Source organism: Hydra viridissima, unplaced genomic scaffold (genome assembly GCF_058129835.1).
Source record: "Hydra viridissima isolate aposymbiotic clone 2 unplaced genomic scaffold, HvirCarnegie_v1 scaffold_12, whole genome shotgun sequence".
Taxonomy (NCBI): Eukaryota; Metazoa; Cnidaria; class Hydrozoa; order Anthoathecata; family Hydridae; genus Hydra; species Hydra viridissima.
This window is the reverse complement of record NW_028324311.1, coordinates 1,599,521-1,618,277: the sequence shown is the minus strand read 5'-3', so window position 1 is coordinate 1,618,277 and position 18,757 is coordinate 1,599,521. Positions and strand designations below refer to the sequence as shown.

Sequence of the window (18,757 nt, the reverse complement as noted above, 5' to 3'; positions counted from 1 at the left end):
TAAACAAAAGGTTTTGTAAGTGATCGAAGAAATAAAATAGAAACTGTTGATAGAACAGAAGTCAGAAGAAAGATACAAAAGTCGGAAAAAAAATTAATTCAAAAAAAATTAATTCAAGAAGTTTTGTTATTTCTGATAAAGAAAAAGAAGAAGTGAAATTTGTTTAGAACTTTAAACGAAATCAATAAAAGAGTGCTTACCATTGCACACAAATATATATATTGTAACATAGAACACACTGAGGACGGTAATCTTAACCATTTCCCGATTAAACCTTGCTCAATCCTAACAAAACTATCCCCAATCATTGCTTTTTCCGAATGAAACTATCCCTAAACTTTGTCTTTTCTTTACGAAACTATCCTCAAACTTTGCCTTCTCCTAACAAAATTATACCCAGACCATTAACCTCAACCCTTACCTCCACTATCCTTCAACAAAAAAAATACCAAACCTCCTTTACCCATCTATAACCTCAAAGAAAAAGAAAACGAATTTTTGTTAGGAAGACAGTCCTCACATTTTCATAGCTGTTTTTCAAAAGTTTTCATGAATAATATAAAGTATAAAATAATGTTGAAACGTCTTCATTCTTTAATTTTGAATTAAATAGCGCAGCAATGTTGTCTTTTAAACAAGTTTGGGTAATAAGTTTGCACAAACAAATGCCAATTTTTGGAAGTTCAAAATATTAGTTTTTGAGATTATTGTAGAAACAATTATTTATAGTTTTTTTAAGCATGTAAAGATAAACACTGCCAAACAATTGAAAACTAAATACCATTGTTTGGTAGTACCACCTCAAAAGCTTTTTAGGTACTATTTGGTAGTGGTACCGGCATGGAAACGACATAAGATGAACCATAAAAAGGAAAACAAAAATCTTTACGATACATCCCATTCAAATTATTACTTTTAATTGAAAAGGTGGGGGAAGGCGTGTTTGATCATTTTGGAAAAGCTATGCTTTAGTTTTTTATATAAACTATCTAAAAATATAAATACCATAATTGCTACTAGCAGCTTTCATACTATAGCTTATCAGCATACATTCATCAAGAAAGCATAAACTTAATCTGAATAACTAATCACTTACAAATATATGTAAATCACTGTTGGAAGAATGCAACTGAAAGTCAAATCATCGAATTGAAAAGATTAGTTTTAAAAGATGAAAAGCTCCTCTGCGACTTGAATCAAAAAATACTTCAAAAAGGTTTGTTCCTTACTTACGCATGGTAAAAGATATCAATGAGATTATAGGTCCATCTATTAAAACATGCCCAGTTAATTCAAATTATGAAAAAAGATTTCTTACATAAAACCTAAAAGAGCTTTTCTATCGAATTCAAAAAAATATTAGATTTTAGTTTCGATCCTTGAAAATCTTCACAAATAATTTTTTCTTCATTATGGAATACATATTCAATGACAAATCCTATAATATTCCATGATGATTTTGTGCATGGAAAGTTACTTCAGCATAATCCATTATTTGCTAAGCACCCAAAAAAAATAGGAACTGTATTATATTTCGAGAAATTCAAATATAAGACATTTACCCTTTATTTTTCTATTGCAAACAAACAAACAAAAATGGTATAGAGTTCATTCAATGCACCACAATCTTTTTCTGCTATCTACAGCAACACATATCACAATTCGGTTATGGTGTTACCACCTGACCTTTACATATATATATAGTCAGTTGTCACAATCCTACTGCAAAAAAGGTTCAGGAAAATGTTTCTTTGAGTATTACACATGGTGCTGTTTGTTGTTCATCACTTTAAAATCTTTAAAATTTTCACCCTCTTTTTTCTGGTCCTCCTGATTTTGTGTAAACTTTCATAAAGTATGTTGTCCAAAGTAGACGAAGTTGATATTAAATTATATGGTAGATAGCAGGTTCATAGCTCGGAAACTAATCAATACTTTGTTGAATAGATTTCAAATAATATAATAGAATAGATAAATCAAATAAACCAAGGTCTGTTGTGAAAAAAAAAAATAAGGGAAAAGCAGTTCAAATATGGTGTTTTATTACATTGTTTGGCATTCTATTTTCTAATGATTTCCCCAAAAATGAGTCTGGAGTATATGGAACCTTTTGCATCAGTTAGAAGATTTAGGTTTTGCACCGTCATTTGACATTTAATACTTGCCGATTTTCAAGGAAATATTTGAAAGACATTTAGAAACAGTGGTTGAAAATTTTCCTAACGGCACTGTTTCACCAAAACAAGATTAAAAAGCATAATTTGAATGAAACAAGTACTCTATAACCTGAAACAAAAAGCTATAACTGTAAAATAAATGCGTTTTAATATTCTAAAAGTTAACCGTTGCAAATGATTTATTTACACATCTTTAAAAATCAAAAAAAAAGGTATTTTTCAATAAATCCCTAAATCAAAAAGAAAGTAATTACAATTCTAATTCATGTTGTTAATAACTTATTATATTATTAAAATCGGCGTGTGGTTTTTCCAATAATTACAAATTAATCACTAACTTTATTTCGGTCTTTTAAGTTTAATTTTCTGAAGCTCTTTTAAAAAGAAATCTTGCTTGGTCTAGATTCTTGGATTATTTTAAATTCAATTAAAATCAAATGACTATTATAAAAGTTTATACTCTTTTGAATTTTTTTTGTTATAAACTAGAAAAAGCAATGCCGGCTTAATTTATAGATATTCCTATAATCTAAATTTGTCTTTATAAAGAAGGTGCGTGTGCAAAATTTTTAAACTATTCAAATATCTAATTATTATAGATCATTGTAAAGAGCTTTAAATCAGTATTACAATGGTGAAAATTTCATAAAAATTTAATCATTCTACTAAAAGTTATGCCCATTTAAGTAACAAAAATTCATTATAAGGAATGCTCAAGAAAACTGCAACTAACTTAAAAAATTAGCGTTCGGTTTACGGTGGTTTTATATTAGAACTTCGTTGTTTAGTTTTTAACGCATTACTTTGCCTCGGTTATATTTTTATTCAACTAATAATGGTTTTGTGTTTGTGTGTGTGTGTGTGTGTGTGTGTGTGTGTGTGTGTGTGTGTGTGTGTGTGTGTGTGTGTGTGTGTGTGTGTGTGTGTGTGTGTGTAAATCATGTTTTGAATACTTTAAAAAAATCACCAATATTTTAAATAGTTTCATTTTTCTAAAAAAACAATTTTTAATGAATAAAAAAGTCAAATATACAAAAAGCTCATTATCGTAAATCCCCCCCCCCCCCCAACCTCTACAACCGAAGAATATTTGGTACCTTTACTGCGTGCAAAAATGGAATATGAGCGTGTCATTATTTTTTAATGAAATTTGGCAAGTACATAGAAAATAGATATATAAAATTGATTCAAAAGTTAGAAAAAAAACCCATTATCCCTTCAATGTCAATTCACTTCCAGAACAGGAATGAAGTTTTCAATAACAATGAAATCACTAAAAACGTTAGTAACTGCAAAAAAAAAAAAAAAACTGCAATAAACTTACAACACTCTACTTTTAAAACATTATCTAAGTCAATATAAAATTCTAAAAAAAAGACGAGAAAAACCCATTCTTACGACACCTACCTCGAGTACGCGATGAAAAAATGGTCACAGATTTTATTTTGAAAATCGGTGCCGTAAATCGCAGATACACATATACCTATATAAAAGGTATAGTCAGGGAAACGTTTTACATCAACACTTTGATTTTCTTTAATACTTTGATTAACACAAAAAAATACTGCAAAAGATATTTTTTTTAAAAGAAGTTATTTACTTGTAGAATACAAGCTGTTTACAACTTTTAAATTTGTTTAGCAGAGAAGCATGTGAGAAATTCATTTTATTTTTTTGTAGTTAATTTTGTATTTACAATTGCAAATATTTGTTTTTTAAGCAATAAGAAGCCAAAAACGGGATTTCTAAAATTTTAAAACAAAGACTCATAAAAATAATCATTCATGAAAGAGGCGTTATTGAAATAACCAAATTTTATCCGTCTTTAAAATTACGGTTGTCTTGAGAAAACTTTGTAGGAGTAGGTAAAAAATGAACAAATCTTTAATTTTTTTAGCCAGCGTTTTAATCCTTCCCTGCTAGCAACCTCAGTAGTATATATATCATAGTCATTGAAATTCTGGAAAACATTTTCCATTTAAAACTTTGAGCGATGAAAAGTGGTCGGTATCAGTTATGAAAAGGACATTTATCATGCAAATTCTGCTCAGAATGTCATCATAACCTATATAATGAATTTCAAGTTGCAACTACCATAGCATAATTCATAATCAGTTTCGAATTCGGTTTCTTTAACATCACTTGTATGATCAAGTCATCGTTTAAATGAAGATTTTGATTTTTTAATTTTGCAGTGTTCTTCTTTTTCCATCCACTTGCTTTCCTCCAAGAAACATAAAAAAAACTGATCAGTTGTAAAAACTCTTCTAAAAGGGCTTTTATTTTTGATAAGTTAAGTATCTACTGAAGAAAGGCAGTTGTTTGAGGTGTTAAATTTTAATTTTGAACTAGATAATTCCAATCATCTTACTCTTCATAAATTAACAATTTTCTAACTTTTCAGAAGTATCTAGCTCTTTAGAATCATCTGGTGAAACGCCATTTTGCTTCCATGACTGGTCTCATACTCATACGTCATTCCGGAACCTAACTTAGCCAGGGTTACAATGGTTTTGTTACAACACCTTGTTTCATTTGTAAAGAAGAAAGGTTTTCTTCCTTGCTGTCTCTCTTTGTTTTATGTAGGCATCAATTCAATGTCTACCTAGGTAATTTGCATTTCTTTTCCAGCAAATAAAATGAAATGCTTCAAGGTTTCTTTTTGCTTGAAATTTCCTCATCAAAGATTTGACTTAATCTTGAATATTTAGCATTGACTAATTGAAAATACACTGCCTGATTAATATTTATTTTGCTGGATAAAATAATGGATTATTTACACCAAAAAGATATTTTGTATATGCTATTTTGAATAAGAATTTAAAATAAAAAACAAATTTTACATTTAAAGGGTGTGTAAATGAAATAAATAAAATTTGTTAAAAAAAAAGATTGAAAACGATATTTTAATCAGCTGTTTTTAAGATAAAAAATTTAATTTGAACAAACTTTACTGAATATCTTCAAAATAAAATAATGATAAAATTAAGAAACCCAAAGCATTTTGAACTAAATTCAAAATGAAAAGATAAAACAAAAATAAACTTTTCTATGGATGTTGATTTGAAAGATATGAATAATATTTTTTAACAGAAAGGATCGGAAACTTCATCTAAATAGGCTGTTTTTAATAAACACCTCGAACAAGTTTTTCTAAAGAAACATTTTTAATAAATAAGATTAAGAAGCATAATCTAGCTTAAGAAAACTATCCTGCACAAACTTCAAGGACGGAAACTTAATGTATACCTATTTTAACTGTCACAAGAACCTTCCAAAAAGAGAGAGCATTCCTTAAAAAACGGTTATGGTAAATTCCTGTCACGTGATTCGATTAAAAAGTTTCCATTTCTAAGTAATTTTGTTCAAATTTACTATATTAGCAAATCTCATTTTTTCTGAATATTTCGGAATAAATCTTTGTAAAATCAATTAAAAAATAGTTTTAAAAAGATTTGTTCCAAAACTTAAACAAAATATGAGAGTAAATAGGATTTACATAAAACTGTTTTGTAAAAATACGTTTTCGTTATGGTAAAAAATGTCATTAAACGCAAATAAACGAATGCTTAATTGCGTTCCAATTTATTTGATGTCTTTCTGTGCAAAATATTTGACAATATTTGACGAGCTGGTGACGGTTGTAAATTCTTGATTGCCTTTTTACAGGAAAGTTGAAGAAAGTTTTGGTTAAGAAAGACAAAGTGAAGGAAAACAAAAACTTATAATTCGAATTTTTACTTTGAGTTAGCTGGGAATTCAATAGAGGATTCTACAGATTTTTTGACAAGAGTCTACTGACAGTTCAAGTTTACTCTTGCTTTACGTTCTCACAAAGAAATATTGGTCTGAAACACCTAAACACCAAAAGTTGCAATTTGCACCAACTATAACTTACGCTTGCAAGACAGTGGGAAAATAAAAAACAGAGAAGGTCGGCAAAATTTGGTTCTTTGAGATAAAACCATTCCTCGTATTAGCATAATTTTCTCATCTTATTTATACTCGTATTATCATAATTTTCTCATCTATATTTACTTGAAAGTTTATTCTCAATAAATGAATGCATTATTTCAAAAAACCTTCTTACTTGTACAACAATTTTTTCCCTTGTTCTTCGCCAGTCTTAGTAAAAATTATCTGAGAATACCTCCATTTCTTGTAGGATTTGCCAATTTATAAGTATTTCTTGAACCACAGTTCAAGCACTCTCCTTCGTTGGAAGATTATTGACTTGCACAACGTAGAAAATAAGTTTAAAACATGCTGGATCGATGATGATTTGGCTCCGACAATCTGATCGGAAGAATTCCCAACAAAAAAAACATTAAAAAAAAATTCTAAAATTCTGCAACGTCGATGCTAGTTCACATATGCTGGAAAAACACTTCGCAAAATTCAATTTTCACTAGTTTACAAACGGGTTTAAAACAAATAATTATGAAAAACCATAACTAATTACATGCTATAACATTCTTTTATTAAAAGGGTTTCTTGTAAAAACTAACGGAAAAAGTTGTAAAGTAACTTAGTAAAGTTTTTAAATTATAACAATGAAAAGTAGTCATTATTCAAGGTTGAGAAGATTTGTCAGGTTGAGTTACATTTTTTCACAGATCAGTTTTTTGTTAACTGATTTATTGTACGGTACAGGTAAAAGGACCTCAGAATGCAGTGGGACCTGAGAATGTCAGGTTTGAATTAAACCAATATAGAACTCGATTTTTTTAATTAAATTCTATAAACGTTGAATAATCTTATTAAAGAATATGTTAAGTCATAAACAAAAAAATAATTCATATAATCCTTACAAAATAATCTAAATTACGAAGACGTTGAAAATAGCCTAGAAGCAATAAACTTATTTTTTTAAAATAATTGTAAATATTTCAATCCCTTCTGAAAGTAAGTTTGCAGAACCTTATCAGAAATGTTGCCTTAAGACTCCAAAAACAGTGCTAAAAAGATGCGTGCGAAGAATAAAAAGATGCGTGCGCAGAATAAAAAGATGCGTGCGCAGAATAAAAAGATGCGTGCGCAGTCAAATTTTCTTAAAATCGCTTTTTTAAATACCTAGTATTTTTTAGGTGCTGCACCTAACGTTTTGAGGTACCAAATCAAAAGCTATATGACAAACTTAAGTTATTACTTTTTATTGTTTTTTTTTTTATAACATTAACCAACTTAAAAAAAATGTAATGAACAAAAAATATAAAAGTAAGATCCAGGTAAACTTTAATTCAAAAAGAGGCGAATAGAGAACGCCAGGTTGTACTCTAGATTAAATCAGTTATAGGAGTGAAGTTTTCAATGTTATCTTCATCAGACTCAAAGTGAAGGAATTTTTTGGTCCTATTTCAAAAAAGGGTTTGATCATATTCGGTTTTAAGCCTGTTTTACCTCGGCATGATGCTTTACTACATGAAGATTTCAAAACATTATGGCAACAGGAGCATTCTCGAAGTTTACTTGCTGCGCAAACATTCTTTCCACATGTACACTCTTCCTTACATTTATAGAATGCCTCAATTTGTTGTTGTAGCTTGGATTTCCTTTCTTTATTTGCTTTCTCCTTTTTGGCTTTGTCTTCCTTGATTAAAGAAACCGTTTCCAATAACAGCCAACTTTTTTACTTGCATTTATGATTGTTTGTTTAGATGCCCACTCTGGCCATAATTCTGCAAGTATATTCATGAAACTTTCTCTGTTGATTGTCGTAAACGGAGAATAAAGTACAGATTTAGCACTTCTGTACTCAGAGTGCAATTTCTGATTGATTTGATCAAGGAGCTGGGTAATGGCAGTTGTATCAGGTGGAGAGATGAAAAGTCTAATATTTTTGCTTCTTCAGAATGTCAATACATCACTGTCAAATCTTGAAGAGTGACTATCAGATAGGACAACAGCAGGCCGTTTTATATTGTTTTTTTCTAAAAATTGGTCAAACATTTGATATGCACTTAGAAGTGTATTGTGATCCTGACTTCTACTCTCATTTGTGGAGATTAGAAGATTTGGAACACGTATAACTGCTTCTTTTGGAGCCATGTGGGCTCTAATCCATTTTCCCTTGAATATGATTTGGCCCATTGCTATATCTCCTCCAAAGGAAACAAAAGGATGTATATTTACGCATTCTCTATTTTCTCTTATCATCTTTTGACAACTTTCCCCTCTTCCAGCATTCACTAAACCATTTGGAGTACCATCAGCTCCATAGTTTGTAAACTGGGTGGTTGCATCATGATTGTAAATTCTAGTGGTATCTATTTATCCCTGCCATACACCTGTTTCTAATTGATTTGCATCAATGAAAATATTACATTCTGTAAGTTCTTCAGCTAATTCGTTGAGGTGTTTACATGCCATTGCTTTTGTGCAGTTTAGGGCACGATTTATGGATACAGTTCCTTGTCTCTTTTTGGTTATGTAATTTTGATATTTTCCATCCCAACGCTTCCAAAAAGACTTGCTAAGCTTCTTTGTTCGGAGTGCTCGTTGAGCATTTGGTGATAGCTTAGTGATCTGACGCCCACGAAGGTTTCTACAGGCTTGCTTTTCCAAAACATTCAACATTATCCTTGTCAATTCCAACTTGTTCAAACCTTGGAGGCACCTAAATATATTATTGAAATAATAATACAAAAAAACTAAATAGTATAAGTTTAGTTTTCTTAATGAATAATATTAAAAAAGCAGGATTTTATTACAGTTTAAAAGTTATGAAAAAAATGTTTCATTTCTCAATTATGTGTAGATATTACCTATTCTTGTTTCTAATATAAGAGACTAACGACTTTTCTTCATCTTTTGTAAAAATTGAACAATATTTCTTCTCGTTTCCAGTTACAAATGACACCATCAATTTGTTTATTAATTGTTCAAAGATCTTTAATAAGTGGAAATTTTCCTGAATTGATTGCGGCTTAACCACGTTTATAGTTGATTCGGCACCACTCAACTGCTTCCTCTAACTGCTTACTTTTCATCATTTTGACATCTCTTAGAACATTGCATCTTGATTTGCTTGTTGGTTCAATTCTAAAGGACTTTCCCATTTCTTATTTATTCTTTACTGAAAGGAATATCAAAACACACTTTTGTATTTGCACTTTACTTTGGTAAACGCACTTTTGTTTAATTTATTCATTTTTCAAAAGCAAACAAAGAAAACACACTAAAGTGTGTTTTGAATGAGTATTTGCTCAAACATTTGGGGCTAAGCAAAATCTTTAAAAACACCTAACATTTTGAGATCCCTTTACCTGTACATCTGAATTCTCAGGTCTTCTCCGGACAGTAGATATGGTGTTAGAAAAGCAGTTTGCCGGAGGACAATTATGAGCTTCGATTCCTTATATCTTAGAGTTTTATTCATTTAAACGAACTTAATGGCTAATGGATCAGAATTAACGAAGTGTAATTCTTATTGGTAGAAAAAGTTTGGAAGTCAACAACTTTTTCCTTAATTTGGTTACAAGCAAATTAAACAAAATGATTGACGTTGACACTCATCCTAAAACCGCTCCTTGCGTCAAAGATTTGAGTATTTTTGTAAGAAGCATTAAAAGCTGTTTATACTGCGTTGAAAACACACTCATATTAAATGGCGTGTGTTTTTGGATGCCTAAATAAAAGCACTCACTTTGTGTTTCATTAAATATTATTTATCTGTTTATAATTTCAGTGTGTGGTGTGAAGATATTTCAGCATGTCTGAGGCTCTAAACACAGTTTCTGATACAAACTCCGGGTCACAGAATGACACAAAACCTAACTTTGAGTTTGTTCGTTCGCATGTTGCATGTCTAATGGTTGTAAATATAGTAAGTGGAGTAGTTATTAAAAATCTGCACATTTTTATACATTGACATATAAGTGATTGATAATTATTTATAAAAATTAATACAACTTAATGTGAGTATTTACTAATTATTTGAATATGATGCCTGTTTTTTTTTAGGTTTTACTATTTATTGCTTGGGTAATAGTGGTTGGCTCTAAAGGAAATTCAGACTATAGAACATTGTTCTTTTTAATGCCTATTACTTTCTTCTTGGTCACCACACTTATTCCTTGGTTAACACTCATTTTTGTGTTTCTAGTATTTCTTTTAAAGCTGCACACCAAAATGCAAATCAACTGGCCACTTACGGTAAGACTCTTTCCTATTCTACTTACTGCTAGACTGTTACTTATGGCCAACTACATTTATAAATGCACATGTAAATAGTTTATAGCAGTCTGAGTTTTGTGAACTTTTAAAATCTTTGTTTTATAAAAATACTATTTTTTTCTCTGTTTCTAAGCTCTACATAGCCTGCTCAGTGTGGGCTTCTCTTCTATTTATATCTTCAAGTGTCATCGTAATCCTTGGAATGATTCGCTTCCCGGTCATTGTAGCTGCGGTAAAAAATTTAATTAAAAAAAAACAATATATTTCTTGTTATTATTACACAACTTCTTTTTTTTTTATGGTTTAAAATTAAATCATCAAAGATATAACGCAAGCATATATAAAAAATTTTCTTTTCTTGGAGCCAATTGCATTTTTTTGGTGATTAGAGGGCTCTGAATCCAAAAATGTAATCTATTTTTTACTTTCAGCTTTAGTTTTTACTCTGTAGAATACCTTCATTTTTGTGATAAGTGGCATTAAGATTAAGGTACTACTATCATTATTGGTGAGAAACTCAGAAATACCTGCAGTTGTTTTGTTTATGTTATAGCTTAAATAGGTACGTAGCCAAGGCGAAAAAAAAAGTAAAATAAATGTGTAAATTGGAGACTAACACCTTCGTTTTTGTGACTCTCTAAATTGTTAGGAAACAAGTTGCTGTCTGAAATCATTTTGACATTCGATCCATGTCTATCTTACATAAAGATATGTTTAGGATTTGCTGTCAACAGAGAAAAACATGCGTTTAGTATTGTTGAGGCAAATTGTGCAGCAAAAGACTTAAAGCTGATCACAGAAACTATTCAGCATTTTCTGATTCAGCGTCCAAAAGTTACCTTAAAGCAGCTCTTACTTTTCCCGCCACATATTGTGTGGTGTCCAGTGGAATAATTATATTATTCTTCGAACGTTTGAAATATAAAATGCCTACTAAATGTAACGAATGATAAAGTTGAATTTTTTAGCTATAATATAAAGCTGATTCATAAACAACTTATTGTCTGAATAAGATATTTCACTTTTTTTTTCTTTTTTTTTTCAGGCGTTTGGTTTCTTTTCAGTTCTTGGTTTGGCAATACAAGGATTTTATCATTTCAAAGAGTTCAAAAACCCCGTCTAAAATAAAATGGTCTAAAATAAAGGGATAATGTTAAAAAATATTGTTTACTATAACTGTAATTTTATTACTGCGACATATACACTAATGTTAAAACCAAAGCTTAAAAATTATTGATATAACACAGTTTTTGATGTGACGTAACCTGTTATGTAATATTTTTGGCGAAATAATAATTGAAGTCATTTTTTTCCTACTCCGTTTCGTTTTTCTAAAACTGGGTTGGCTCTCACTTTTTTGGTTCTGGTTCTGAAACACTTAGTAAACTTTTAGTACAAATGGTGCTTCACTTGTTTATTTAAGCACCATTTGTACGGTGGCGAAAATAGACTTTGTTGAAAAGTTCTTCTTGTATATGTTAACCAGCATCCAACAAGTTAGGAAAAGACTTTTATGTCTTATTTTTTGTTTGCAACTCTTTCAATTGTCGGAGCCAAATTACCTTCGGTTTAGCACGTTTTAAGTTTTTTTATACAGTAAACAAGCTGCAAACTTTCCACTGGTTGTGATCCAACGAAGGAGCGTGCACTGATTGTGATCCAACGAAGGAAAAAGCACTTGTTGTGACTTAAGAACTCTTTATTTTTTGCTAAAAAAGGACGATTTCCAGCTAGAAGAATTAGCTCATGCAATTATAAATTGCTGAAACTTTACAATAAATGGAAAGATTTCAAATATGCGTTTATCTTGAACTGGCAAGGAAAATGAAAAATAAAATCTTTATTCATTTGCCTGATAACTGTCTCATTTAGCCAAATCTTTGTTCCATTTTGAAAACAACCAATGAAAAACTTTCTTTCATGGGTTCTTCAAAATTTGCCAACAATTTTTATAAAAAAGTTGGAAAAATATGTAGCATATTGTCAAACAGACTTTTTTTTTTTTTATCTGTTTGACAGTTTCCAACTTTATCCCAATCATTCTGTGCATTCATTAAATAAATGGAGCATTCAAAAGTTTCGTCGTCAAACATTTGAGTCAATTATACTAACTAAAATGTAATTACTGTTTTATTCATAATCTTGAGGCAATGATGCAAACTAAAACGTGATCACTATGTTTTATACATGATCTTGAGTTGATTATGCAAATTTCACTCTAATCACTATGTTTTTTAAATGATATTGAATTTATTATGCAAACTAAAATCTAATCATTATGCTTTATACATGATATTGAGTTAATTATGCAAAGTAAAATTTAATCACTATGTTTTATACATGTTCTTGAGCTATATAAGCAAGCAAAAATGACGTTAAGTTAATTATGCAGACCATACTATAATTACTATGTTTGGTACATGACCTTGAGTTAATTATGCAGACTATTCAGTAATCACTATGTTTTGTTTATGTTCGTGAAATAATTTTGCAAATTAAAGTGTTATCACCATATTTTATAAATAATTCGCAGGAAAACTATTTCTTGTTTAAAATGACTATTTACTGTGAGCTACTTTTAATTAAAATATTTTCTCTGAAACAGTTGAAGTAGAAAATATTCTTTCAACAGATTGTATGCTTTATAATTTCGAAAAGGAAAAAACGCTTATGAAGCTGCCCATGCAATTCGTTTCGCTAATGGACTTTGATGCTATAGAAGTTAGAACTTTTCAAAAGTAGATTGCTAGGCTTATCAGCGGGTGCTATGACTTAAAAGACCGACAACGCGCTTAAACACCACAAGAAGCTAAAAGTAAAGATTTTTAAGAGTTGCTTGATGAAAATCCACGCCAGAGGACAGTAAAATTTGCGCAAAAGATTTCAATTTATCAATGAACCCTTTCTTGTAGTTTGCATAAACTTGAAAAGTTTCCAAAAAGTGGAAAAAAAGTAGGTTCCTGCTCAGTTTAGCAAAAGTAATAATTCAACGAATGAACAGTTGCGTTTCTCATTTAGCAAAGTTTTAAAAAAAAGATTTTTTTATGGAAAATATTTGCTAGAAAAATGGATCTTCTTTGAGAACCTTAATAAATAAAAATGTTGGTTAAGTCGTGGTCAAACAACAGTTACAACTCCAAAAAGAGACTACGTCTGTAATAAAGAGATATTATGCGTTTAGTGGAATATGAAACGTATTTGGTAATTTAAATTATCAGAACTTAGGCAAACTGTAAATGTTCGACGTTATTCTAATCAATGAAGATATTTGAATGAAGTAATCTTAGAAAAAAGATCCGGAATAGGTCATGGGAAAAGAAAATCATGTCGCTATAGGACATCGCACGTGCACACGTTGCTGTAAAAACACAAAATTCTGCTTTTTAAAAAGACTTAGCACCATCAGATTACTATTTGTATTGCTCACTTAAGCATTCTTACTGTTTACAATTGTTCACAAGCTCGCAAGACGTTTAAATCCTCTGCGTACGTTTTTTAAGTGCATACCAAAATCATTCAACAGGGATAGTATACAAGACTTGCCTTTTATCTATAGAAAAGGAACACATATTAGTTTAATTTTTGTGGCATTACTTGATGATGTAAATTATAAATAAATTACACGAAGAAATTTTACGCACTTTATATTGGCGCCAAATCTGTGTACAAGGCTTTTGTAAGCTGAAGAAAACCTAACTATTAAAAAGTTTATCAAGCAGCTTGGCAACAACAAATATTGAAAATATTTTGTTTCATTTGGTTGTCAAGGAAACGCAATATACTAAGGTTGATATTTCATAGTGTTCTTAATAAAAAAGTTGGACAGCCAAGGAAGAAAAATTTTCTTCTCTGCTTATAAATAAATGGATCTTAGGCTTTGATTGATGATTTAGGCTTTTGATTGATGATTTAGTTTTTTGATTAGTGCAAAAAGGTGAGGTTGAGACCTTTTATGAAGACTGGAAAGCAATGTTTAGTTTTACAAGATGCTCCATAACAGTTGATAAATTATATAAAAGATATGCTAGAACTAGAACAGCCTGTTATTTTGACAATCTTAACGGGACTTTCATGAAAAACGTCCTTTTTCAACCGCCAATTTGCTAGAGAAACACTAATTCATATTTTAATTTTCACTTTTTCCTGTATAAGAAAACTTAAAAGTTGAAATATGAGTGTTTCTGTTGGTCAAAACTAATAATGTTTACAATATTTCATCACAAGCGAAAAATATCCTAGTTCTTCAATTAAAGTAGACGGGTACAAAAGTAATAAGACGAATTTTTCTCAAATAATCATTTTGATGAGTCTTGGTAATGATGTGTTTAAAAATTTCATTTCTTGTCTCGTATTGGTTTAAAAATATATACTTGCATCGCAGTTATAAAAGAAACAAAAAAATAAATAGAAAATAATATTCCCTCATCAGGAGGCGGGGGGGAAGGGGGAGAAGAGGGGGAAGGGGGGGGGGGGGGTAAAAAAAATAATTTTTTATCGGCAAAAAATAATATATTCTTTATCGGCAGAAAAGTAGCCTTAATACTTAAGTAACTTCAGTTCAAAATTTTACCACCCAGAGTAATGTTCTAGCAAGGGACGTTAAAATTTAAAAAACTTAAAATCGGCCAATTCCTTTTTTTTTTTTTTTTTTTTATCTTTCAAATTGCTACAGCACTTTACGGTAGTATGCCAAAGTTGCTGCTATATATGATTAATTACATAGCAAAATTTGACACCCAATTGTCAACATGTTCTGTTCTGGCACGGAACTTTAAATTATCCAAAGTTTGACAATTGCACTGTTTTTTTCATTGAACATTTTGATATTGGAATAAGAGCAGCTGTTTATATAATATTTTCCAATTCTTTTTTCCTTCTATTTTTTAATCATTTGAAGCAACAACTTGTTGACTTATACGCGAGTATATATAGTACATTAATGTTATAAAAAATACTTTCAAAATTAATTTTTCATCACTCGTGCATAAGTCGAAGCGGCAATTTGGAATTGAAAACTTTACGGCTATGTGAAAAATGAGCTTCGGCGTTTTATCCGTAAATCGCGAATTGTAACGAAAAAAGTATTAACTTCTACATCATTTGTTTGAACAACATAGTATAAGATAATTTACATATTTACTATAATAATGATAACAATTTATATATAGACAAAAAGTTCTACTTTAATGAAAATATCAGAAAACTTGATAGATCTTTTATTACTTAAAAAAAGTTGGCACTTAATTTTGTTATTATTCGTTTTTAGTTCTCCTGTTGTCCTCATTTTTTGTAAACGCTATTTGTACCTTAATTTTGTACAGCTTACATGGAAATGTGAAAAAAAGCAACATTTAAATTTTTTTACTATTACAGGTAGACGGGCCCCAAAAACTCATGGACCCCAAAAGCCACACGCTAACATTAGTACCTGTAAATCATACATTAAGCCTTATTAAGCAGCAAAATAGATTTTTTCATTTGACAAGATAGTTTTTTTTGAAAAAAAACTGTTAAAAATAACCAAACTAGCATAAAGTTTTGAAAATTATACTAAAAATAATAGAATTTTTTTTTTTTCAATTTTATAATATTTTGACATTATAGTCAAAAATACTTGAAATTTTCAATTAAGTTTGCGAAGTAGTGTTTTTTTGTGAAGATTTAAGTCATACTTCTACAAAAAAATCAAAAGAAAATAAATGAAAAAGACAGCTGCTAAAGTAATTTACCTTAACCAAAGTAGTGTTTCTGTGTGGTCTTTGGGGTCCCTTACCAAAAAATATATATACATGAATCAAAAACTCAATATTAAAATGGAGTTTTGCTTTTTTCTATTAACATATATTTTTCTATTAACAATCAAACAAAATTACTTTTTTACTAGCTATTTGTATAAAAAAAGTTGAAATGTTGCTCTATAAGTCTTTAAGACAATTTAAAAGTGTTTTTATTAATCTTTGAAACTATTGACTCTTTAATAAGTTGATCAACTAATTGACTAAGAATAACGGAATTATCTCCTTAACACTGTAAGGTCACTTTCTTGGTGTTTATTATAAATATTTATCAAAAAAGTGATAAGGCAATAACTACCTACAAATGATACTAGAGGATGTATGGTGACTCATTCACGGTTCTCTCTGATCAGTTTACAGCATGTTTCCCCTTTTGCAGTAAAAACAAGACCAACAGGAGTACCATCAACACCAAAATTGATGAACTGTGGTGCTTCGTCGTGATTAAATATTCTGCATGTATCAATGTTTCCAGACCAAACTCCTGTCCTCTTTTGTGCTGCTTCAGTCATGGTGTCAGCCTCAATCAATTTTTCTGCAAGAGCGTCTAAAGGCAACCATGAAAATCAATTAGTAACTCAGTTTTGATAGAACTATTTTTCATGAATGTATAGTACAGTAGCAATAATAAACTAATAAAAAGGTGAAGTTCTGGATTAAATTTTAAATGGAGCTAGTGTATACTATGAAATATGATAAAAACTCAATATTTACTCATACCAAGGTGGGAACATGCCATTTCTCTCGTGCAATTGAGAGCTCTATTTATTGACACATTTCCTTGTCGCTTGAGTTTTAAACTAGGATTCTTAGCTTTAAAGCGCATCCAAAACGATTTACCTAACCTGTGTTTGAAACAAAAACAAAAAATTAACTAAAAAAGCTTCTCTTACAAAGCTTCAACTCCTGGAACTACAAGCAATCTCTTAATATCTTAACATGTTGACTATTACTACCTTTTCAAAAAATATATAAAAAACATAAATACTTGTTTTTTGTCAAAGCATTTTTTGCATTTGCTGATAATGCTATAAATTTTCTGCCACCTTTCAATCTTTTATTTGTGTATTGTCTAACTTTCAGAACATCAAGGACAAGTTTTGTTAGTTCTGTTTTGTTTATGCCTTGAACTGCCCGATTTTTATTCTTAATGTATGAAACAATTGATATCTCTTCTACCTCCATGTGAATTGCACAGTACTGCCTTTCAAAACCATTGACTATTTTCCTTCAAGTCTACGGTTTATTGTTTCACGATCTTTAATAAGTGGAAATTGTCTTGTTTTAATTGCAGCATGTCCTCTTACATTATTTTCTTTACACCATTGAACAGCAGCTTCAAGTTGTTTGTTTTTTTCTAATATAGCTTTTCTTTTAATAAGTGTTTCAGCATTAGAACTTGGATTTAGTGACATCATTTGCAAGCGAGTTTTGAGTTTTTTGTTGCTGCTACTCATGTTTATTTATTTGCTTACAAATAAAATAATATCGCAAATTCATATACTGTTAACTGAACTAAAACTATCCTCTAAGCAGAAGCGTAAAATAAAATCTCTATATAATTTCATTATCATCAAAAAGATAGTTAAAACTACTACAAATCTACTTTAAATCATGAATTTTTGTAATATCACTTATATTTTTGTTACAAATAAAATAATTAATGTGGTTTTTGTGGTCCCAAGCATGTGGTTTTTGTAGTGCCTTAGGTACTTCCCTAAAATATAAGTTTGTAATCAAAATATTATATGAAGGGGATTTCAATAAAACAAGCTATTCCAAAAAATGGGAAAGTTGCAACTAATTTCAAAAAAGTTATAAACAATTTAAGCAATGCGGTTTTTGAGGTCCCCTACTAAAATATAGCGAAACTTTACTGAAAAAAAAAAAGTAAAATAAAAATACCAAAATACTTCTAAACCCCTGGGAAGAACTTTTACCATAAAAAAGCATATAAGAAAGCAAAATAAAGTTAAATTATTTATTTTGTACAAAAGACGCGATAAAAGAGAAAATCATGTGGTTTTTGGGGCCCGTCTACCTGTAGGGTCGGTTTTGAAAAAGTCAAAAAAACTTCAAGTTAAATAAATAGCATTTACTGGACTTTATAAATTACTTGAGTCTGAGTTGTAATTAGATTTTATTTACTTAGAAATAAAACCATCAAATATTTGACAATAAATAATTTATAACGGTTAGCATTTTTAGAATTTTGTAAATCAAAGCACGGGATATTTTTTTTATAAAAACTTTTATCATATTTTCCTTTTAAAAGTTGTTTTAAATTTCACTGCGTCTTCAGTAATGTGAGGAAGCTAATTTTAAGTAAAGCAAGATGCTGTTCATAACAATATAACCACCTAAACCATTAATTAATATTTTACACAGCAACGAATAAAAAATGAAAAATGCCAACGTCCTAAGCATTATAACCAATGTAAAAGGGGAGATACGAAACAGAAAGGGGGCAATCAGAGGATATGCAAAAGAGAAGAGATAAGAAAGGAGGGGTCAGTCAGGGGATTTAAAAAGGGAGATACGAAACAGAAAGGGGGCAATCAGAGGATATGCAAAAGAGAGGAGATACGAAAGGAGGGGAAAGAAATATAG

At 29.9% G+C, this 18,757-nt stretch overlaps 1 protein-coding gene and 1 pseudogene across 1 annotated transcript; one reads left to right on the top strand and one right to left on the bottom strand.

Annotated features, from left to right (window-relative positions):
- Positions 1–3,685: 3,685 nt before the first annotated feature.
- On the top strand, positions 3,686–11,668 carry LOC149880687 (uncharacterized). Its single transcript, XM_090069521.1, has 5 exons — positions 3,686–3,829; positions 9,865–10,002; positions 10,140–10,331; positions 10,486–10,584; positions 11,398–11,668. Exons 2-5 carry the CDS (start codon positions 9,889–9,891, stop codon positions 11,473–11,475), a joined length of 483 nt encoding a protein of 160 aa, XP_089925647.1. The 5' UTR covers positions 3,686–3,829; positions 9,865–9,888; the 3' UTR covers positions 11,476–11,668.
- On the bottom strand, positions 7,662–17,604 carry LOC149880686 (uncharacterized; annotated as a pseudogene).
- Between the last annotated feature and the right edge of the window lie 1,153 nt (positions 17,605–18,757).